Source organism: Mixophyes fleayi, chromosome 1 (genome assembly GCF_038048845.1).
Source record: "Mixophyes fleayi isolate aMixFle1 chromosome 1, aMixFle1.hap1, whole genome shotgun sequence".
Taxonomy (NCBI): Eukaryota; Metazoa; Chordata; class Amphibia; order Anura; family Limnodynastidae; genus Mixophyes; species Mixophyes fleayi.
The window spans coordinates 409,676,925-409,701,854 of NC_134402.1; the positions used below are offsets into that span (position 1 = coordinate 409,676,925).

Here is a 24,930-nt window from a genome sequence, read left to right on the forward strand (position 1 = left end):
GGCAGCCTTCTAGTGCATCTAAGATGGAGTAAGGAGAGCCAGTGTCTTCTGTCCATTGAGAGCAGAGACAGCCTTCTAAAACATCTAGGATGGAGTAAGGAGAGCCAGTGTCTTCTGTCCATTGTGAGCACTGACAGCCTTCTAGTACATCTAGGATGGAGTAAGGAGAGCCAGTGTCTTCTGTCCATTGTGAGCACACACAGCCTTCTAGTACATCTAGGATGGAGTAAGGAGAGACAGTGTCTTCTGTCCATTGTGAGCACAGACAGCCTTCTAGTACATCTAGGATGGAGTAAGGAGAGCCAGTGTCTTCTGTCCATTGTGAGCACACACAGCCTTCTAGTACATCTAGGATGGAGTAAGGAGAGCCAGTGTCTTCTGTCCATTGTGAGCACAGACAGCCTTCTAGTACATCTAGGATGGAGTAAGGAGAGCCAGTGTCTTCTGTCCATTGTGAGCAGAGGCAGCCTTCTAGTACATCTAAGATGGAGTAAGGAGAGCCAGTGTCTTCTGTCCATTGTGAGCAGAGACAGCCTATTAATACATCTAGGATGGAGTAAGGAGAGCCAGTGTCTTCTGTCCATTGTGAGCAGAGACAGCCTTCTACTACATCTAGGATGGAGTAAGGAGAGCCAGTGTCTACTGTCCATTGTGAGCACAGACAGCCTTCTAGTGCATCTAGGATGGAGTAAGGAGAGCCAGTGTCTCCTGTCCATTGTGAGCACAGACAGCCTTCTAGTGCATCTAGGATGGAGTAAGGAGAGCCAGTGTCTCCTGTCCATTGTGAGCAGAGACAGCCTTCTAGTACATCTAGGATGGAGTAAGGAGAGCCAGTGTCTTCTGTCCATCGAGAGCGGTCAACTTGCCTCCAACTCTTTGTGATTTTGATACTTGCTACACATTTACTTTATTTCCATATCTATGTCGGTTGATAATAAAGATATTCTAAATATATATGTGATAACAGCTATTCACACCTATGGCCACATTGGATGGGCATAATTAAAACATGGCATGTTTAATAGGATGACTGATCTCAAGTGTAATAATGGTTCCTGCAGCTGTATTTAGGATTTGCTTTGTCTCCTGGTGTTCTTACTTACTTTCCCTGTATTTAATCTGTACTATATAAAATTTGTGCAACTATAGCACTTTCATTCAGGACATTATAACTTTAGGGCTCATGGCTTATCAAAATCTGAAACCTGAAGGCGTATTATGAAAAATAGGAACCCCAAAATCCAGAACGCACAGACCAACAATACACTTCTCTTTTGTTTCAAATTAAATATGGTATTAAAAGTAATTTACTCTACTTCTCCCTACTATTCTTGAAAAGTTGATGTATGACATTGACTTTTAATACCAGAAATAGTCGGATTGAAAAAGCGATGTAACATAACTTCTATGTTAACTGTCATGTCAAATGGTCTTGTTAACATTTCTTCTGTGATTTAAGTTTAAAATCTTTTCATGATTATTCATGTGAAGGTGTTGATTGCTTTGTTATTGACCTATCGCCAATAACCACTTTTTCGCTTAAATTGTTTGAATCCTCCCATAGATTGTAGGTCCTCTGCCTTCTCTTCCATTGTTACGTAAGAGACATCACTGCAAAAAGTAGCCCAAGATTCAAAAGACTATGTAGATGTAAAATAGGTCAATCCTAAATAGCCAACGTGGAATATTCATTTTTGGGAACAAATCCCATTCCTTTTCCAAGTAGACTGATTTGGTCTTTAGTTAATTTTGTTCATCCTGTGTTGTGGATATCTGGAATTATAAAATTTCCCTCTTCCTTTCTGTTCCCTTGTTTTGTGGCCTTGTCGCACTGATCTCTGTATTGGTGACTGTTGATGTTAAAAGACATTTTTATTTGTAACCGTCCTATTAAGGTTTGTGACTTCAGTGCTTGGCGATGCCAGGTATACAGCGGTTTTTTTTTTGTTTTTTTTAAACAAGTGTTTATTAGCGGTCAAAAATAGAAATAACAGTGCAAAAGGATACATGTTCTATCAAACAAAATATATTCAGTACATTGGATAGTGAAGTAGAAGTCTCCGTGCTTCAGAGATAAAATAGCACAAATTCTATGAAATAAAAGACCGGTATTTTTATATTTAAAAGAGAAGAAAGAAAAGAAAAGGAGAAGGAAGAGAAAGAGGAAGATAAAAGAGAAGATGAGAGGTGGAGGAGGGGGAAGGGGAGATGCGAGGGAAATCCCTCTTGAGTCAGAGGCAATGAGATGGGAGGGAAAAGGGTTACGTAAGGGTAGGAGGTATGATAGGTAAAGGGGGAGCGGTATTGGAAGTGAGACATCCAGGGGTCCCAGACCTTGTTAAAAGATTTGGCTGTGTTTCATATAATGCTAGTCATGTATTCCATCTTATACGTATGCCAAATCCTATTAGTCACATCGGAGAATGAAGGGGGGGGGCAGCCTGCCTCCAATCTATGGCGATTTGACATGTGGCCGCTGAAATAATGTGGCGAGCAAGTTTATATTGGTGCCTAGTGGCCGTGGGGAACCTGAGGGGTAGAATGAAAAATTTAAGGTCGAAGGGTAAGGGGGTTTGAATTAACATTTCTATCAAAGCTTTCATTTCGCACCAGAAGGGAATCAGTTTCGGGCAGTCCCACCATATATTTAAGAAAGAGCCCGCGCCAGAGCATAGACGCCAACATCTGTTGGTATACAGCTGTTTTCTAAATAATCCCCTTTGTCTCGTTCCATTTCACGTTTCTTAATCTGCAAAGTTTCTTTTACTGTAAGGAGACGTCAGTTCTATGTTTTTGTTCTATTTCAGCAAGTTTGGATTTAGTCATTTTGATCTTATTAGCTTTTTATTATCTATTTTTTAAAATTTTCTTTGGTTTGTTTTATAAGTAACATAATTAAATGAAAACTACATTTACTTAAAATGTAGAAATAGAGCTTAATCACCTCCATCTCCTCCGTGACCAAAACCTTCCACGCTCCAGTTTCGGGAATAGAGCTGTAAGAAACCATATCTACATGTCCCATTGATCTGCTAAAAAAAAAAAAAAGCGCACTGTGGCGGCTCCTTGCTAGTACATAAAGACGGTTTGCGGGAGGGATCTGTGAACAGACTATCGGTGGAGCGGTTTCTCCCTTTTTTTTTTATAGTAAGCTAACTCGCAATTCTGAATGCACTTTCAGTCTCTCTCAATTCAGTAGGAGGCCAGTTCATAAAAAAATGTTGGGTAAATTTAATAAGGATCACTATGTATTTTGTGCGATGTTATTTTTCCAATTCTATAAATAAATATCAAAAAGTTACGCGCTAGATCCTTTTTTTTTTTGTGGGGCACAATACCATGAAGGAGCTGTCTGATTGGCTCAAACTTTATTCTGCAGCAGGTCAACAACCCCAAACATACAGCAAATGTCATGAAGAACTATCCTCAGCGTAAAGAACAAGGAGTCCTGGAAGTGGTGATGATATGGCCCCCACACAGCCCTGATCTCAACATTGGGTCTATCTGGAATTACATGAAGACAGGAAGATATGAGCAAGTCTACATCCACAGAAGATCTGTTAGTTCTCCAAGATGTTTGAAACCTCCCTGCAGAGTTCCTTCAAAAGCTGTGTGCAAGTATACCTAGAAGAATTGATGCTGTTTTGAAGGCGAATACTGATTTGATATAGATTTATCTCATACTCATTCACTTTGCATTTTGCCATTAAAAATAAACCATCAACACTTCTATATTTGAAAGCATTCTTACTTTGCAGCACTTTTTCCACACCTGTCTAAAACTTTTGCACAGTATTATATATACATATACACCGACAAGGTTTTGAACAAGGAGGGCGCTGTATAGTGTTTTTAATTCTTTATAGTTAGTACATAGAGCCCAAAGGATTTAGAAAGTGACTTTAATCAAATGAGGAATCAATTATGGACATCTGTCAGTTTGGTACTTCGTAGATGGCGCACAGGAACAGTGGAATAAATAAAAATAAAATAATTTTAAGGGAACTTTTTGCCAGATATGTTAGTGAAAGGAAGAGAAAGACAATATGGTTCTCCAAGGCAGAGGCAGTTGTTACTAAAACTGCATGTAAGAAAACTAGACAGACCCAATTGCAGGCGGTTAAAAAACACAAAACTAGCCTGAAAGATATTATACACACATAAAGCTAGCCTGAAAGATATTATACACACATAAAGCTAGCCTGAAAGATATTATACACACATAAAGTTAGCCTGAAAGATATTACAGACAATAAAAACCACTGACGTGCAAATAGAAGAAAATATCTCTGTCACTAAAGAATAACAAAATATGCTTTCCCTAATCTGTGTAAAGGAAGAAAACAAAGAGATTAAGGCTACAAGTGGAGAGTGGATATGACAAATAAATTGTCGAGGGCCTAAAAACCTATTTCTGTTCTGTATTTACTGTTGAAGATTCAAAGTGGTCAACTACACTAAAGGGAATGATATAAACTACTGTAGACACAACTATGTATTACAGAAAACGCATTACGGGAACTCTCAAAATGAAAAGTAGATAAGTCAGTGGGTGCAGCTGGTGTACATCAAAGAGTATTAAAATACCTAAGAGGAACTCCTTCAGCACCATTAACCAAACATGTTATCAAATCGTTGCAGAAGAGCAAATGTAATTCCACTACCCAAAAGAGGGAGTAGTAAAGATTATAACCATACAGTTAGAGTCTCATATACATAGTAGGGGAATCAATTGATCCAGAATCCCAATTATATAGAAACTGAAAATCCTTACATAGGACTAAAAGATAAAGTTTTGGCCACTAGAGACAGACTGTTGTGATCAATAGAGGAAGCTCAGATGGAGGTCTGGTAACCAGTGGAGTACGTCAGGATTGGTCCTGTGCTCTTCTACGTTTAATGTATTCATTAATATTACTACTTATGGTCTACATCAGAAGGTATGCCTTCATCCAGAAGATACAGGGTTAATATCCCAGAAGGGCTAAAACAAATGCCTAGTAAGTTATAGAAAATAGAGGAATGGACTAAAGCTGAACCAAAATGTAAAAGAATGGACACCAGACATAAAAATCTGGAATCAGAAGAGAGAATGAGTGGTGATGTCTGCAGTAACCGAGGAAAGAAACAGTACTAGTTTCAGATAAGAATGTAAGCAACAAGAGGTAATAGCTGGAAGATGGACATTACATTGTCACGTTATAGGTCACAGGTAAGACCTGTACTGTGTAGAGTTCTGGAGGTCCTATCACCAATAATACATTACCAAAACAACAAACATTCAGGGAAGGGCTATATAAGAAAACTTATGAGGAAAGACTTAAAGAGCTGATCATGCCCAGCTTAGAGGAGAGAAGGGACAGAGGTGATACAATGGAAATATACAACTATGTATTAATAGAGTTCAGGAGGGCAGGATTTTTAAAAAATAAGGATTTCTAGAACATGGGACACTTCCAAATCGGAGGTATTAAGCCTGAAATGCAACATAGGGAAGATGTTTATTTTAAGCTTTGTTTTTTGTTTCAGAAAAGGCTATAGATTCATGCACTTGTCTCCCAGCAGTTCTAGTGGACAACATTAAAAGAGTGAAAACATGCCTGGGACACATAAAGCTATTTAAGACTTGGATCTAAACTATTAAAAAAAAATAAACCCAAAACAAGACGGACAGACGTGATGGACCTGTATGTTCTTTTTTGCAATCAAATTCTATTTTTCGGTGTGATTCTGCATCTTATTATGTTGCCAAGAGCACAGTCACACAAGCACTTTGAGAACCAGCACTTCCCGACTAGAACCCGCTGGTGTTCATAGCATCCAATCACTCCCGTGTTGACAGGTGAAGGAGGAAGGTTCCTTTCCATCAAGCACTGAAGAGGCTTCATGCAGCTTTTTACTTTAATTGTTCCTCACAGGGGACGGGGAGGAGAGTTCCCCTTCACCTATGTCCACTGGAGCGACTGAGCTCCAAGGCCTCATACACACAGGCATTGAAAGAAGTCTGTTGTAAGTACAAAGCATGTTCTCAAAGACTCCCTTGCAGCATAGTGTACTGGGAGCGCTCTCATAGAAAGTAGGGATGTGCACCGGCGACTTTTGAGGTCTCGTGTTTTGGATCCGGATTTTCGTTATTTTTGGGGTTCGGATTTGTCTCGCAAAACACTTGACGAAAGGTCTCGGTTCGGATATAAGGTTTTGGATTCGGATTTTTTTTGAAAAAAACATAAAAAGTTTAAAAATCAAGTTTTTGGGCTTATTTTCACTCCTACGCTATTATTAACCTCAATAACATACAATAACAAGCATTTCCACTAATTTACAATGTATTCTGAACACCTCACAATATAGTTATTAGTCCAAAACGTTGCAACAAGGTATCTTTCTGGACTGCGTAGAGGAGTGGGTCACCACAATATATATTAAAAACCCTGAACTTTTATGATTTGCACCAATAAATGTACCTGGACTGCGTAGAGGAGTGGGTCACCACAATATATATTAAAAACCCTGAACTTTTATGAATCGCACCAATAAATGTACCTGGACTGCGTAGAGGAGTGGGTCACCACAATATATTAAAAACCCTGAACTTTTATGAATCGCACCAATAAATGTACCTGGACTGCGTAGAGGAGTGGGTCACCACAATATATATTAAAAACCCTGAACTTTTATGATTCGCACCAATAAATGTACCTGGACTGCGTAGAGGAGTGGGTCACCACAATATATATTAAAAACCCTGAACTTTTATGAATCGCACCAATAAATGTACCTGGACTGCGTAGAGGAGTGGGTCACCACAATATATATTAAAAACCCTGAACTTTTATGAATCGCACCAATAAATGTACCTGGACTGCGTAGAGGAGTGGGTCACCACAATATATATTAAAAACCCTGAACTTTTATGAATCGCACCAATAAATGTACCTGGACTGCGTAGAGGAGTGGGTCACCACAATATATATTAAAAACCCTGAACTTTTATGAATCGCACCAATAAATGTACCTGGACTGCGTAGAGGAGTGGGTCACCACAATATATTAAAAACCCTGAACTTTTATGATTCGCACCAATAAATGTACCTGGACTGCGTAGAGGAGTGGGCACTGGGCACCACAATAAAATATATAAAAAACCTTCAACAGGTCTGCATTACACTACACATACGGCTGCTCCTCCATCCTCTCCATCATATACATGTTGGAGTTTTAGCGTGTGACAACCTCTTGTTTTTGATAATGTCAGTGCATTTTGAATATTTTTCAATTTGCCCCACACCACTGAATGTACTTTATCTATGATACGCATCTATCTATCTTGACTGCGTAGTGTGGTGGCCCCGGTACACAATTTGGTACCGAGGCCACAATATAATTAAAAAACCCTCCACGTGTCAGAATTCCACCAAACAAGTATCTGGACTGCGTAGTGGGGTGGCCCCGGTACCCAATTTGATACCGGGGCCACAATAAAATAAATACACCCTCAACTGGTCTGAATTCCACCAAACAAGTATCTGGACTGCGTAGTGGGGTGGCCCCGGTACCCAATTTGATACCGGGGCCACAATACCTCCTCCAAACATGGTACAGACAATTCGTCATTGAGATCCCATCAAGTATGTTAAAGACAGACAGGGTCCAAGTGTTATTGGTTGACTTTGTAAACCAAAAAACTGTCCCTGTTGCACATAGTCGTGCAATGAAGACTGACTTTTTCATTTAAAGGCACCATCTTTCAAGTGTAGTGTTTGTAAGTCTAAGTCATATTATACTTTTGGTAAAATTGGTTTATTTTGTTCCTCTTTATGGTAACTACTAATAGAATTAAAGTATTAAATAGAACCAGCAGTTCCTCTTTATGGTAATTAGTAATAGAATTAAAGTATTAAATAGAATTAAAGTATTAAATAGAATTAAAGTATTAAATAGAATTAAAGTATTAAATAGAGTGGTATAGAGTTGTAGTGTGGTATAGATAGAGTGGTCCCCACAATATAATAATAAAACCCTCAACTGGTCTGAATTCCACCAAACAAGTATCTGGACTGCGTAGTGGGGTGGCCCCGGTACCCATTTTGATACCGGGGCCACAAATAAATAAATACACCCTCAACTGGTCTGAATTCCACCAAACAAGTATCTGGACTGCGTAGTGGGGTGGCCCCGGTACCCAATTTGATACCGGGGCCACATTACCTCCTCCAATTTCCAAGTGTAGTGTTTATAACATCTTAACACTACACTAATTCTAGCACGTCAAAACCTCTTGTTTTAAATAATGACAGGGCATTTAACTTTTGATTTAATTTATTGAATTTCTTGGCATTTTCTTTTACTTTTTGAACATGGCAAACGACTGTTAAATGGTCACATAATGCCCAAAAAAAAGTTGCAAGATGGAATTGTCCTTGGGCCCTCCCACCCACCCTTATGTTGTTGAAATAGGACATGCACACTTTAACAAACCAATCATTTCAGCGACAGGGCCTACCAAACAACTTTGGCTGAAATGATTGGTTTGTTTGGGCCCCCACACCAATAAAACAATTCATCTCTCCCTGTACAGACTAAACAGGCTCTACTGAGGAAAGATGTCGTCCTTATCCTCAACCTCTGATTCCTCTCCCTCTACAGTGTGTACTTCCTCCTCATCACACATTATCAATTCGTCCCCGCTGGACTCCACAACCACAGGTTCCTCAGTATCTGGAGGGCAGTGCTGTACTTCATTGAGGAATTGATTATTCATTTTTATAAACATCATTTTTTCAACGTTGTGAGGAAGCAACCTCCTTCGCCGCTCACTGACCAGGTTCCCCGCTGCACTAAAAACTCTTTCCGAGTACACACTGGAGGGGGGACAACTCAGTTAAAAAATAGAGCCAGTTTGTACAGGGGCTTCCAAACTGCCTTTTGGAGTTCTACCACGTCACTACCTCTAGTTAATTTAGATTGCAAGGCTTGTAAATATAAATACTTTGTGCAGCCTGCTTTTTTTTATCTTCAGACTGTGGAGCTAGAAAGTGAAATTAAATGGACCACGTTACTTTGGTGGCTATCTATGCCCCCCCCCCCCTGCCCCCGCCCTACACTTGTAGTTGAATATAAATAAAGCAGCCTGCATAAACTGTAGAACTAGCAATTCAAATATACAAAGAAATGGACAAAGGCAGTTTGGTATCTGTCTGCATCAGATCCCCTCTCCACTAGGAGTAAAACAGAAAACTTTTCAGCCGTTATATAATCTAGAATATAAATAGAAATTGAGAAATGCAATTTGGTATCTGTCTGCATCATAATCATCAACATCCTCCTCAGCGCCAGCTACATCAATATCCTCCTCCCAGTGTACAACATTCACACCTTCATTAGCCAAATCTGTAACTGGACTGTGGGTGATCCTTCCAGCATATGCAGAGGGCGTGCTGCAAATGCTGGATGGAGTCACCTCTTCCCGTACAGTGATGGGAAGGTCAGGGTTCACAACCAACAACACCCTTGGACTCGCCTTGAGGATTTGTGATGTCATCTGTTTAGAAGGCAGAGTTCTTTGCTGTTTTGTTGTTGTTGCTGACAGCATAACTCTCTTAAATTTTTTGTAGGGGTGGGGAGGAGGGCTTAGATCCTTGGGTGAAGCTGGACCACTAGTCATGAACACGGGACAGGGCCTAAGCCGTTCCTTGCCACTACTTGTCGTAATTGGCATATTGCCAACTTTACGTTTCTCCTCAGATGATTTTAAGTTTCTTTTTTTGCTGTTTTTTGAGAACTTGGGCTTTTTCGATTTTACATGCCCTGTACTAGGAGATTGGGCATCGTGCTTGCCAGACGACGTTGATGGCATTTCATCGTCTATGTCATGACTAGTGGCAGCAGCTTCAGCATTAGGAGGAAGTGGGTCTTGATCTTTCCCTACTTTATCCTCCAAATTTTTGGTCTCCATTATATGTAGCACAAGATACTGCAGAATGTGTGAACTTGGTAATATTGCAGTACCAATGGACTTATACTGCTGGATTGGTTTTTGCAAATTTGGTTATAATTATATATTTTTTTTTTAATTTTTAATTTTTTATTTTTTTTTACTTTTTTTTTATTTTTTAAAAACTTGGGAATAATGGGGAAATAACTATGCCCTTAGAAGCACAGAGCACAGGACACAGCACCACTGGACTGAACAGGACACGGCACAGGACCCAGCAGCACTACGGAACTCAGCAGGACAGAGCACAGGACACAGCACCAATGGACTGATACTGCAGAATGTGTGAACTTTGTAATATTGCAGTACCAATGGACTTATACTGCTGGATTGGTTTTGCAAATTTGGTTATAATTATATATTTTTTTTTTAATTTTTAATTTTTTATTTTTTTTTACTTTTTTTTTATTTTTTAAAAACTTGGGAATAATGGGGAAATAACTATGCCCTTAGAAGCACAGAGCACAGGACACAGCACCACTGGACTGAACAGGACACGGCACAGGACCCAGCAGCACTACGGAACTCAGCAGGACAGAGCACAGGACACAGCACCACTGGACTGATACTGCAGAATGTGTGAACTTTGTAATATTGCAGTACCACTGGACTTTTACTGCTGAATGTGTGAACTTGGTAATATTGCAGTACCAATGGGCTTATACTGCAGGATTGGTTGTGCAAATTTTGTGGTAATTAAAAAAAATTAAATTAGTTTTTGGTATTTTTTTAAATAACTTTTTTTTATTTTTTTAAACACAGGGGAATATTGGGGAAATAACTATGCCCTTAGAAGCACAGAGCACAGGACACAGCACCACTGGACTGAACAGGACACAGCACAGGACACAGCAGCACCACTGACCTCAGAAGGACAGAGCACAGCACACAGCACCACTGGACTGATACTGCAGAACACAGCACAGCACAGCACAGCACAGAACTAAACAGCACAGCACAGAACTAAACAGCACAGCACAGAACTAAACAGCACAGCACGAGATCTACCAGGACAGAGGACCACCTAACACACCCTCCCTCTACCCTGATCAATGCCCGAGTGAAGATGGCGGCGACTAGCGGGGAATTTATAGGATCCGAGTATCGCGAGATCCGACAACGGGATTATGAGTCAGAGCCTCAGTTTCAGATTTGAATTTGGCGCCAATACCCGGATCTGTCTCGGATCCGACTCGGATCGGCAACGTTCGGGTGGGCTCGGATTTCATAAATCCGAGTGCGCTCATCCCTAATAGAAAGTCATTATACTGTACCCACATTAACAACTGCAGGCACCACCGAAACTGGCAAAATGTGAATGCTTGCCAGAAAAGTGTGCGCGTGCATTTTAAACATTAAAGCGTTATGCACAATATTCATGCCAGTGTGTAGAAGCCCTAAATGAGAACATCTCCATGGATTATTCATCCTGCAATAACCTAAATCCCCCAATATTGTGTGACATAGTAGACAATATACCAACATAGCAGCAAAGGGTCCATACAAAGTGATAGCTTGAGAAGGCAGAACCCAGTCTCCGTAACCTTCCGACTAAAGAGACATAGATAAAGATTGGCAGAAGTGACATCAGCAGCACAATACTTACTGTATGACTGAATATAGTATATAGGAGCAACGCACAGCTAAACCACCATCTCAAAGACACAATTGTGGTGGGAGTTGAAGAAGGGTTATCTGGTATGGATTAAGTTAAAATACATTTCAATAAAAAGGAAAATAAGAAGCAAAAATGTTTTATGAAGATAAATAACACTGTGTTCAAATAGATCAAACAGCCTATTTAAGCAAAGTACTATAGCTCCTGTAGAGCTTTGTTTAATAAGTGTCACTTGTGTATTTATCAGAAGAATATTATTAAGACTAAAAAAAAATAAGTTGCTTTGCAGAATCATTTAACACCTACAAACGTATGACATTTATTACAGCAAAGTAGGCACAATAAGAGGTGTGGTTTCCAAAAAGTCAATACATGTTATAGTGGTGGCTACCCTTTGATATCCCCCACCTCTGACGCATAATATGACTAGCAGACAAGAGGGGTCTCTCTCCACGCAGAGCAGCTGTTACCTTAATATTAGCACCAGCAACCATCCAGTATTTCAACCCACTGGAACCTCAAGTACATGTTCAAACTGTTAAAAGAATTGTAATGGAGGCACTAGATTATGGGGATGGGGGGCAGTGTCATTAAACGGTTGTTGACCAAAGATAGATATCACCATTAATTACAGGAAGGAAGCTATATTATGGTATCATTTACAAAAACAAAACAAAACAAAAAAACAACAACAAGGAGGGCATATATCCTAAAAATAACTCATATTAAAGATAAATATGACAACATAATAGTGTTAACACAAATAAGATTTTTGGAACTTGATAGGCTCCTACAATTTATCTGTACATCTGAATGATTGTTTACAGATTTTATATTCCTCATCCACAGAACCCCACAGGCTGTAAGTTGGTGCTACATGAGAAATGTAAATAAATGCGTGAGGTGCTTCTCAACCCAACTGCAGATGGCAGTGTACACAAATCTCATCTAACTTCACATATTTATCTATTTACCAATACATAATACAATGTATCTACACCAATACATAATACAATGTATCTACCAATGCCCTCGCCAGCAATTATTCAATACTAATAATTTCAGCCAAACAGTAAATTTCACTCGATAAACCCCCCAACTAGAATTATGGAGAATGGGAACTGCCTATTTTCCTCATAGGGAGCAAGGTGAAGGTGAGATGCAAAGTAATCTGTGTACGTTTCTGACACGAGCGCTGATTCTATCTGTCCAATCAGAGCCTGTCTAAGAAATAAACAGCGCCATTTGGATTTCAAGTTCTCCAAGCTGTCAATGAGGACAGAAGACGCACTGCAGGGCTAGTGGGTATAAATCTTCCTGACATAGGACCACCATCGTTCAAGCTGGATGGAGTGAAGGAGAACGATTAAAAATCACTATTTGGCTGGAATTATCCTTTAACAAAGAGTCAGCCTCTGTCTATTTTTACAAACGTGTGCCTTGTTCTATAGAGAGCCAGGCCCGGCAGTGTGGCATGTAAGTGCTGAGGAAGGATCCACTTTTCTCTCCACTCATCCCATACACTTCCAGCACTTACCGTCTCACACCTACGGCAAATCTTTCACAGACCGAAACACTCACAATGCCGGATTTATAAATCTCTCCAGCAACTTCATTAGCACATAATTGCCGACAGGCTACAGCTTTTAATGCAGAGTCTCCTAATTGCTCAACCCCACTCTACATTTAACCCTTTGTCCATTAATGTAAAAAGCCTAATTACTGTGACAAAAGTCACCATTTCTTTTTGGCGAGGAAAGTTTGAGTACCAATAAAAACAATTGGCACATTAAGAACCAGTAATTAGTTTGTGGCACCTGGCTTCTAGCGCACAGAACTAGTCTCTTAATACTGCGGGACATTTATGTGATTAGCCTTATTGTAATATACCACTTCTTAAAGACAGCCCAAATAAAAACAATGGACATTTTACAGATTTAACAGTAAAATAAGGGGGTAATATTAAAAATCTTACAGAAGAAAAATATACAATGAACTACAGATATTCCTAAATATTAATCATTATAGGTGTTTTCTACTTTCAGAAGATTTGTTTTATTTTCTTGGCCTCTTTACTTTATATCATCCAGTCCATGTTATTTATGTGTGCTCGCCCTTGATTACTACACAAAATAGCTCTATATACAACTGTATCTAATTTAGCTATCACAGCAGATCTGTGCCACGTCCAAAGACAATGAAAACAAACAACTTTGCACAGATAAAGACAAAACTGAAAATCACAGAATGTCAGAAAGATAAAGCAATGACCCTTTGCTGCATAAGAGCACAACCTAAAGTCTCCAAAGGGACGATCTCAAATGCAAAAGGTAACAGTAATATATATATATATATATATATATATATATATATATATATATATATATATATATATATATATATATATATATATAATGATGTACCTTAACAGGAGTTGCTTTGGGACTTTGGTAAATCACTTATAATCCAAAGTCTCCATCTTATCATTAAGTTCATATGTATAAAGTAATAGTCAGCAGCGTACTTCCATATTCTACTTCCTCTTTCATTTACCATGAGATAATTTTTGATGTTATGAGAGGAATTAAAATAGTTTATGGTGAATTCCCATAAGCCTTTGCTCCAGAACCTATATATCATGGTACGTGGGCTTTTTCCATTTACAAAGGCCTCCCGTGGGTAGTAGTATAGTAGCTATTGGACCACATTCTGTGCTGCCAACATAAGACCAGTGTATATTCTGTGTGCTCATCCTACTAAACCATATCTGATACAGTGGAAGGGAGGGCGAATACAAAACGTTTTCATACCCTATCAAACCACCTGTCACATGACTTGTATTAAGGCTTGGACAAATGTTATAATGCAGATCCACGTGTTCTTGGATATAGAATCATTTATATTTAACTCCATAAAGTTTCAACAAAAAAAAATAAAAAAATGTCTTGTAACTAAACCACTTTGTATGATTATTACCTGTGTAATGGTTTCAGTTGAGCCAATTTATTATGACTTTAGTAACCACAGCAACTATCTGAAACAAAAGATAACTAGGACAGCAGAGCTGACTGTGTAAGGCAGGTCCACACAGGGTCAAATGTATAATGCAAAAAGCAACTTAGAAACAAATACTAATTATTGAGAAGGGAAAAACTGAAACTGCGGTAACCGTGCACATTAAAGACCTTTACACTGAACTTTCAAACTTCTTTCTAGAAGACACAGCAGCAATAATAATAATGTTATATATGATCTTTATTGCATTAAAATGGAAATAGTCTAAGTGGACCCTTCATATCAGTGACGGGCCTCCCCGCCCCATCAGTGACGGGCCTCCCCGCCACAGTGGGGATCCTCTGCCAACTACACATTAGAGGTAATACTCATGAACGCTGGTCATCAAGTGTCTCAGAGATGTTATTAGATTCCAGCCATTGGAAGGCTGCGTCCTCAAACACTGGTCCAGCCTACAAAGAGCCATCTCCCTATGAGTAGAAGGTGTGTTGGAAATAAACTCCTTTGTTACCTTCTCCTCCTAGTTAATAAACAAAGTAAATCATTTCTCATATCCCAGAAGCTACTCTTGGCTCAATGCTCAGATCTCTGCACAAGATATGGGATCATTTTAAGGACAATACAGAGAAATAGTGGATGGTAAAGAGGATATATACCCTCCTGGGAGCCTCATACACTGGGGAAAACTTTTCAGGTTATTTATTTGTACACGTCTAGGTCTGCTTCCCCATTACACTTATAACTGATGCTGTGGAAAACGACTTAGTGTACACACCTTACAATTACTATGCAGGGTGCTATCAGAAAGGGGATTATCCTGTCCTTGATGAGGAGAAAAGAAAGCTGGAAGTGACATAAGTCTTCTAAAATGTACCAGTTCTTTATTACTCCATAAAAGCAACACAACTTAACACACAACATACAAAGCGTCAGCTTGTCAACATGACATATCAGATGCAAGAGCGCTTTGTAGACACCTATATCGCTTCATGTGTTCCTCCACCTTTATCTGTGTAGACAAAGTCCTAATCAGCGTATTTCTAACAGATAACATGAAACACTTACAGTGATTTTGCCCAGGAGTTTTGCCATGTGTTTGATGATTTCGCTGTGCTGAGTCGGCTGGGTCTGTAGAAGTTTTTTAATGACTACCACACTTTCTGCGACCACAATGTCTGAAACGGGAGAATAAAACAACGTTCAAACACAGCGGTTCTACAATAAGATGCGACAGGAAACTACATTGTTGCACTCCTGAAAGAACACAAAAAACTACATTCACCAACCAGTTTATATTTTCTGTTTCACCCACAGAAGAAAACAAACTAAAGGACGTTCAAGCTGAAAGAGCACTTATGTTACATTAACGCACAAGAAAGGACTTTTTGTTCATTTCCAAAGGCTCCAACAGGACCAGTTATGTCAGTAGAAACACACGTGTCACAACTTGAGTAAGAACTCAAGAAACTCTTGAGATACGTAAAAAAAATGTAATATGACAAATTAGCTACATTTAATTAAAATTAATTAGCATTGGATTAATTTGGCTTTTAAACCTTATCGGTTTCCCATGGTTCCAGTGTCACTGGTCAAATGTGGCCGGTCACAAAAAATTGGTTACATGACATATGCGTCACAAGACTAGAAAGGTCAGGAACCACTGACATAAGGTGAGGAAATAATTCCGGACAACAAAAACAAATGACTGTTCAAAGAGAAAAATGAAAACTTCACCAGTTATATTTTAAATTAACAGTCGTACTACATTGAATAAACGGGTTTTGAGGAACCATAATAGCTCACAAGTATTACATTCATCCCGCACTTCATACAGGAGTGAAACTAAAGCATTTCAAAGGTACGTCAAACATCAGGCTTATGTGAATAGGTTAGAAAAACAAAGCTCATTACCTAGGAAGTGTGTGATGTGAAGAGATTCCCCAAATGTATTTTTGTGGTATGCTACTGTCACCTGGTGGAAGGGTACAACATGCTGGTACACTCACTCACACACCAGTGCCTGCTTCATGAACAGCTATTGCTCATACAGGTCCAAGCATGTGGATGCATCATTTATACCTCCTCGATATCCATGCAGAATGACGCGGCCTCAAACCGCTACAGTCACCCAAACGGGTTGGAGACCAGTTATACCGAACTAAACAGGACAATCGGAATCACCTGACTGGAGACAACTTCTTCATAAGAGCGGTACTCTCAGAGGGCATGCTGGGGCACACTAGCGGCAGGGCCTATGGCTGCCAGGTCTGACCTACCGCATCTAAAGCGTCATACTCTGATATTTTCTGCATATAGAATGCTTACTATCTGCATTATGCACAATGACTAACTCAGAAGCCATGCAATTAGCATTCACACTATACAATGGTTTTACCTACAATTCTGTATAAATACTATAATAAAAAACACAAACACATTTTGCAACAAATAAAACATTTTTCCCCCATTTGCAAGATTGATGGAGAGAGAGAGATCTACAGATCATCATTTCCCTACCATCAGTGCCCTCTAGAGGCTGCTTTAGAAAAAAAAAAAAAAAAAATAATACAAAAAAAAAAAAAAGACTTGTGAATTAGGGCTAGGTTACACATATGGGCTGGTAATAGGATTGAAAATTTATTCACACATTTTCTGGGTGCTTCTCAAGCATCGCCCTTTACCAATACAATCTATTGATGCATGAGAAATGTATCATTCCACCTTCTAAATTTTAAATGCACTTAAAATTTCAGCATACAAAAATTAGCTCTCTCTATAATAAGTTGAATGATTTATTGTGAATGTACTTTCAGGTGTTAGCGGCAAAATAAGCACTAACAGCTGATAGGAGTGAACAAGCCCTTTAAATGGGGGGTAAAATGTGGAATGTACTTATCACAGACAAATTCTCAAAACGGATTGGAAGACTTTATTATGAGAAAAGGTATCTGCAGCTGATATTATTAGAGGACTTTATTAGGGCGATTGTTCCAGGGAATTTACCACAAGTATTTTTTGAGGGAAGGGATTGTCAGCAACATCTATTTATATAGTGCCAACATATTCCGTAGCGCTTTATTCACTCGAGGCTTAATTGGTAAATGTTGCACCGTTTCCTTCCTCTGTATCAACACAACTCATGAAAGGTTACACTTGACAGGCCGGACAAGTACAGTTTACTAACCCCGTGTAGACAGGAGGGTGGTGTTTGCCACGAGTCTGCATATTCTGGTTAGAAAGAGGCAGACAGTGAATGTGGGCCATACCTACATAAACACGCTGTATGACATTCACAAATTTTTGCCTCAGCATGCGACATACATGTAACATGATTCCAGATCACGCAGACATGGTCTTGTGCTGGGGATATATAATGATTTGGGAAAATGTTAATCCAGCTTCTTTATGATGTTCTGTTTTGCAGCCAGCTCTCACATTTACAGTCCGTTATATTTGTCATCGTGAAGTATTTGTACTTGTAACCAGTTTTAGTGATGCACCTGAGTTTTGTAGCAAAAACCTCCTCATTGTGATATTTTTCTCTTTGGATTTTCACCACTCTAGTATCAACACCCGCGACGCATGAATTACTATGGTAATAAAAGCCTTAAAATGTCATCCAGTAAGAAATGAGTAACTTTGATAAAATTTTCTTAAGCAAAAACAAGAGTGTAAAGCAGTGCTCTCGGTCCATGTGCTACAAGAACAAGCATTGTAATCACTAATGCTCCTACTATTAAATGTTCCCAGGTCCCACCTTCCTCTGGCACCAGATCACTGCTGCAAGGGCCGGAATCCCACCGTGAGGGAAGCTGACTTCCAATACTATTCACCCAAATACCCATGTCCATTTTTGTACCTTGAACAGTTCCAGCTAATTCTTTGTACAGTGATCTCTGGGGATATACAGTATATATGTATTTTGCACCACTTATTCCCCTTCATAGAGCCCCGGGAATTACATGCTGAAACGGTCCATCAGGGACTCATCCGTTTCTGCAGCACTCGCAAAGGTTGATCGTTCATCACTCTACAATGGCCACCGAGATGGGTGTGAGCAGGAGTACCAGGAGTGTAATCCACATGCTGGCATCATCCTACTGGCCGCATGGTCACCCCCCTTTCACAGCGCCACACTGCTTTTAGCTAGGACTGGGAGACAAATGATGGAGCTGTAGGAAAAACAGCTACATGAAGCCCCCTAAGCACTGGTGAAGAGGGTGTGGGGGATAGGGTGATTACCTGGGAATTCTGCTTTCAACACAAGAGGCAGAGGGACAATCCTAGTCTAGACTAGGACACCTCTCTAGTCCTTAGTAACCCAATTATGGTTCTTCATTCCAGTACCTGCAGTTTGTCAAGTTTTAGAGTAGCAGCAGCACATGGGTACTCCGCAGAGGAATGGCTTAGAAGTTATTTTAAACGAATAATGAGTCAAGAACTCAGCATTCATACTGCTTGCTGTATCTGCTGGTTTCCTAGGGCTAACATACTCTGGTACATAAAGCTTCCATGTACCACTGGAGATTCCAGGTGAAGTACACACAGATCCAAGCACCTCTTGTTGTCTCTGTGGATTGAAGGGACTACGTCATATACTTTGCAGAATATGTAATTCAAAATAGTATTAATGTGTGAAAATGTTCATTTATGTATGTGAAACGGACTGCAGCACTTGTTCTACATTCTTATCCCACATGAGCTATTCTGCTACAAAAAGAAAAAGTGCAGGTTTATCTACAGACACAAGTCATCAATAGAACACCTGTCCCTAAACAAGTTTAAAATCCCCTTAACCAGTCTGTCCCTTGTTTCTCACAAAATGTGGAGTATAACATGTACTTTTTATAGCCCTGTTAATGTTCCCCAGCTCACCAGATTACAAATGCAGGGTCTAATTACATGTGGATAAGGGGACATTGTAGTTCAATGTAAATGTGTACATTGTTTAATGTATATTGCTGATATTGCAGTGAAGCTGTTATTCATTGTAATGTTAAAGTGAAGCCAGGAGGGTTATGGGTAAGGATCATGTTCCAGAATACAGGTGAGGGGGATGGAGCTACATTTATTCTCCCCCTCCTTTCTCTAGGGGAAGTCATGAACAGCTGGAAGCTTGTAATGGGTTAATTTCAGGAGGGTCTGACTACTACCCTATACCTGGAGGTGGGAAAAGCCAATTAGTACCTATTGTCCTCCACAGGACTGGGCCAGACATTCTGTCAGGGGCAGAGCAGGAGAGCTACTGTGGAGCTCATCTCCACTCTCACCAATGTTTAAGAGGGAGAGAGCCAGGAGTTTGCCTGGGTAGCGGAAAGCACAGTAGAAATTTCACACTGGATATAAGGAACCACTGGAGAGGAGGGATGTTCGTTCTGAGGATTGATTCCTGGAAGGTGCAGGATGGCTGGTGTTGAGTTTCCTTTCTCTACCAGTGGACTACGTCTACAGCTGGGAGAAATTCATGAATTTTTGGATTCTGCAAGTCAGGACAGCCAGGTGACTAACTAAGGGACAGATAATGTGGTAAACCTGTCTGGCATTTATTTACTGTGTGTATATAATATTCTAGTAATTGTTTTATTACAATAAATGTAATGTTGTACTTTTCTAATTGCATTTGCCTGAGTGACTAGAAGAACCCTAGAAGGTGCTGGCTAGGTTTCTCTGGCATAGTAAGGCACCCCTGGGTGGCCAACCAATGGGAAGTGGATAGAATTGGGCCCGTTAAACCCAGCATCTTCAAAACATCACACACATATAATAAAAAAATAAACATAACAATTGTAGACAATGGGGGGGGGATTCAATTAGCCGCCAAGTGTCTTGCGACCACTCCTGAGACATTTCATGGCAGATATTTTAACCAAAATATCCGCTCCTTTTTCAACACGTCCCATAGATATGCGAGGAAAAATGAACGGACATTTCTACCATACTAACGGTAAAAGAGCGCAGCCGCGATGTTTTGAGGAACATTGCATCTAATTGAATCTGCCCCAATGTTGACTTGAGAAAACAATGAGAAATGTTTCTAGACATTATGGGGGACGGAGGGGGGGTGTTTCAAATGGCATCGCTACTTGTGAAAGTAACACGGCCCACACACTGTTGCAGATAGTACAGTAATTTAAATGCAGATTTCCGAGAGCTGCAACCAAAAATCTGCGTTCAAATTACCGTACTAACGGTATTAATGCGCACTTACTGTAGTAATGTTAATAGTGCGCGAGCTGCGTTCCTTTCATGAGTAAAATGACCAACTGAATTCCCCTTTAAATGTAACTTAAGACAAACAACTTTACACACTCCAAGCCACATAAACCATAAGACAGAGATCTGAGTCAGAGTAGAATAAAACTACTTTAAGCTATAGCTTTTATATGAAGAGTCAGGTATAAGGTGAACTGTTCTTTTAGGAGCACTTATTTGGATACTTTAAAATAAATGGCGCAAACTTTGATATGTGTAAAAATAATGACACAGAAAAAGCAATCGGGCAACACGTCACACCAAATGTAGATGCCTTTAGAGGGAAAAGATGGATTATCTTACCATCCCTGTTTGACAATAGGTACACAAGGCCATTAAGACACGTGTCAGTCACAGCAGATATATTGGTTGCACATCTTCCTATAGCTTGAATTGTGGCTGCAGCAAACTGTTTGTCCTGGCTTTTTACATAGGTCTAAAAATAAACAGAATTATGCATGTTAGAAGAGTTTTTTAAAATTGCATTAGAGATGTAGGCAGTTCAGTGACAAGTGAATTCACATGGTAATGAAGTATCAATCTTCCCTATTCATTCCCTTTTCTACAATTTCATTTAACAGAGGTGGAGTGTGAATCCCCTGCACCATTGTCATCTCTGGGGACCTCCTGGCAGTTGAAATATTTACTTTTCACGTCCTGCGCCGGGGCCAGTATTGACATCACTATTCTGGCTACTCCCAAAACTCCAGTATGAGTATGGGCTTAGTTTGACAATATATAAACAGGGTAACACAAAGGATCAAACGCTCATTGTTACAGTCTTTCCACCTATCACAAACTAAAGCTGGCCCCACTGATAGCGACATGAGAACGTTGGGCCGATAACACGGCGTGTATGGGCCCCAAAAAAAGCACAATGTCAAACTTATACAATTATAATTGTTCAGATAATTATCGGGCTTGGAGAGTAAATGAGAACAGATAACAACGGTCATACTGTGTGCCCAGGTAGGCCCCCAGTATTATCCAGCTGTTTGGTGCTTGGGCCCGATTATCACAGTCTGGACAAATGGCAGATAGGTTGGCAAACTTTCCCTAAGTGCTCATAAAGACAGTGGTAGGGCAGACTCTTCTATATACTATGCTAGGAGACAAAATGCTACAGAGCACGGTCTTTAACTTAAAGTGACGTGATTTCTTTATCAGTCCCATAATAGGCTTTATGTAAGGACAGGCTGATGAAATATTACAATAGGAAAGTTTATTAAAACCCAATTTCTGCTCTCAAAGGTGTCTTCAAGTAAGAAAAAAGAGAGAGGACCACTGAGAGCCAACGCATCATTTCCTGAACGTGCTTATAATAATGTGAACTATTTATATTTCACCAGTGTCCTCTTACAGAGACAATGGCTTCTGTACATTGCCCATCTAATGTGCTCAGGACACAGCTGGAGAGTGAAGCCCTATATTACAATTTCCCATTAGTCCTATGGCCAGCAAAGAGTGATTAGTCAGATAGGGCCTGTTCTCATCTTACACAGGGAGATATCAGGGCATTAAGACACTTTGTTTTGACTCAAATAATTCAAGGTAGAAAGTGAATAAATTCCTGTTAATCACATTTATATATTGTTAAAAAAAGATTGTTTGGTCTATTTACTGTACCTGCACTTTTATTACATGCTGGTTTAGTATAACCCTGTATCTGTCTCCTATTACCGCCAAGAGAGTTTTATTAATGCCAAGAGAGGTGATTACACAATTTTAGGAAAAGTGAGAGGGGGAAAAAAAAAAAAAAAAAAAAGTTTTTTAAAATCGAACATAAATAAAACAGAAGTGATGTCAAACTCATAATATAGCAAAATCCAGAATGACAAAACCAGCAATTTTGCCAAAAGAGATTACACTGAGGTGTCACAGACTACAGGGGGTCACAGAACATTCCTAACAAGGTTATTTGATACCACACAAACCTGGAATTCACGTAGCAGTGTGGAGACGTTTGCTTCATTTGCCAAATTTGTCAGTATTTCAAGCTGCAAAAAAAGAACGGGAATTAGAACATGAGATAATCTATATAAATCTGCCAGCCACTTACATAAGCAATCTCAATCTCTAGATTTCAAAATACAAATAAATATTGAATCATCATCGACATTTATTTTAAAGCAAATTTCATGGTGCTTTACAACTAGGAACAAACCGTGATAAAACAATACTGGGTAATACAGACAGAGAGGTAAGAGGACCCAGCTTGCAAGCTTACAATATATGGGACAATGGGAGCTTAATGAATATTAAAATCAGTGACTTCAATTATTTTATTTATATATTTATTTTTAAAGCAGCAGTCCCAGATAGCCGTGGTATTGCTACTTGAGTGCTATTCTTAAATGGCCACTGAAAATAGGTGTGAGGAGGACCAATAGGAAGCTTCGAGCTCCCTCCTTGCAGCTTTCTACTGGTAGACACAGTACCGCCCCCATAATCTGTGCACACAGCACTTGCCGATACTGTACAACAGTTCCACTGGGACCCTGGGAAACACGATCAGTGCATTTCCTGGGGCTCCACTAGATGTAAGGAACAGCTCAGTTAAACTTGAAAATTTAACCGAGAATGCAGGTTTTTTTTTTTATATCTCAACAAGAAACCGGGTAAACATAAGAACAAAACCAAAAAGGAATAACAAATAGCCATTCATAAAACATTATATCACAATTCCCCACCTTATCCCTCACTAAACCAGCAGGGCCGACTGACTGCAGGACATCGACAGGCCGCACATACAAATTTGCCTAACAAATCTTGGCATCTGTTATTTGAAGAAAACAAAAAGCTTGTTCTCACCTTTAACGTCTTTATCATAGTTGGGTCAGTTGATCGGACGTAGAAGCTTTTTAAAAATGGCTCAAACAGACCCTACAAAATAATAAATGACATAAATGGTGATCATAGCCAACAAGAACAGAGTTATACCCTCTGTACTGCAACCACTAACTGCCTTACCTTCCTCTGTATAGACATTGTTGCTATGTTCTGAAGAACAATATACTGCACTTCCCTGAAACACACAGATGACAAGGAAATCAGAATTCAAACTTTACCAAACTGAAATATAAAAAAAATTGACCAATAAAACCGTGCATGTGACAAGTTTGGGCACCTACTCAGTTGTTTCATTATTACATTTTTATTTTAAGGTGTCAAAATTTGATTGATTTGTCCGGCCTTAAATTATGCCATGTAAAGACAATACCAAAGATGTATAAATCCTCTGACTCATCTAGCCAATCAGGAAGCTGGGGCTGCTCAATCATCATGGGCTCCTCCAAGCTGACTGAGGACTTGTAAATAAAGATACCCGACTGCTACAAAGCAGGAGAAGGCTATAAAAAGATATCTATACGCTTCTAGAATGGAATTTCCACGTTCAGAAATATCATTGAGAAATGGAAATGAAGTGGAATTGTTGAAGTCAAAGCAAGATCTGGTAAACAAAGAAAAATCTGAGATCCAACTACTGACACTGGTGAAAGCAGAACCCACATAACGCTGCTATGTATCTGCAGATAGCTTTTGCTGATACCAAACTAAATGCCCACACTACAGTTTTAGTTACACTAAAATGATTTACTTGGAAATAATGCTTTCCTATGACCTCACCACCAGAGAATGGAGCAGGCAACACAACACTTAGAGAACGCTTCTGGAATAATGGGCTGTGGAACGATTACAGGCATAAAAACGTTTTTTACCGAAACAACAAAATCCACCTTTGGACAGAAGCAGGTGAAACAGTGGCTGGGTCTGTTGTACTTTGGGACTGGGTGGCAGCCACTGGCACAGGGGGTATTGTACAGGCAGAAAGAAGAATAAATTCAACTAAATACCAACAAACCCTAGAAGCGAATATTCAACAGTAAGTGGAGAAATTGAAGTGTTTGGAAATTATCAGCAAGACAACAGTACAAAATAAAATCTACCAAGAAGTATGTAGAGGAATGAAAGATTAACGTTTTGTATTCTCTCCCACAGTGCTAGGACTTGGATAGTATTGAGAATCTATAGGGAGATGTCAAACAGGTGC

General features: G+C 39.6%; 1 protein-coding gene across 1 annotated transcript in view; it reads right to left on the minus strand.

Annotated features, from left to right (window-relative positions):
* AP3B1 (adaptor related protein complex 3 subunit beta 1) overlaps positions 1-24,930 on the minus strand; it is a 150,766-nt gene that overhangs the window by 80,430 nt on the left and 45,406 nt on the right. Inside the window, 5 exon segments of the mRNA XM_075182307.1 lie at positions 15,693-15,802; positions 21,183-21,315; positions 22,814-22,876; positions 23,691-23,762; positions 23,850-23,904. Coding sequence (XP_075038408.1) covers positions 15,693-15,802; positions 21,183-21,315; positions 22,814-22,876; positions 23,691-23,762; positions 23,850-23,904 — 433 coding nt within the window.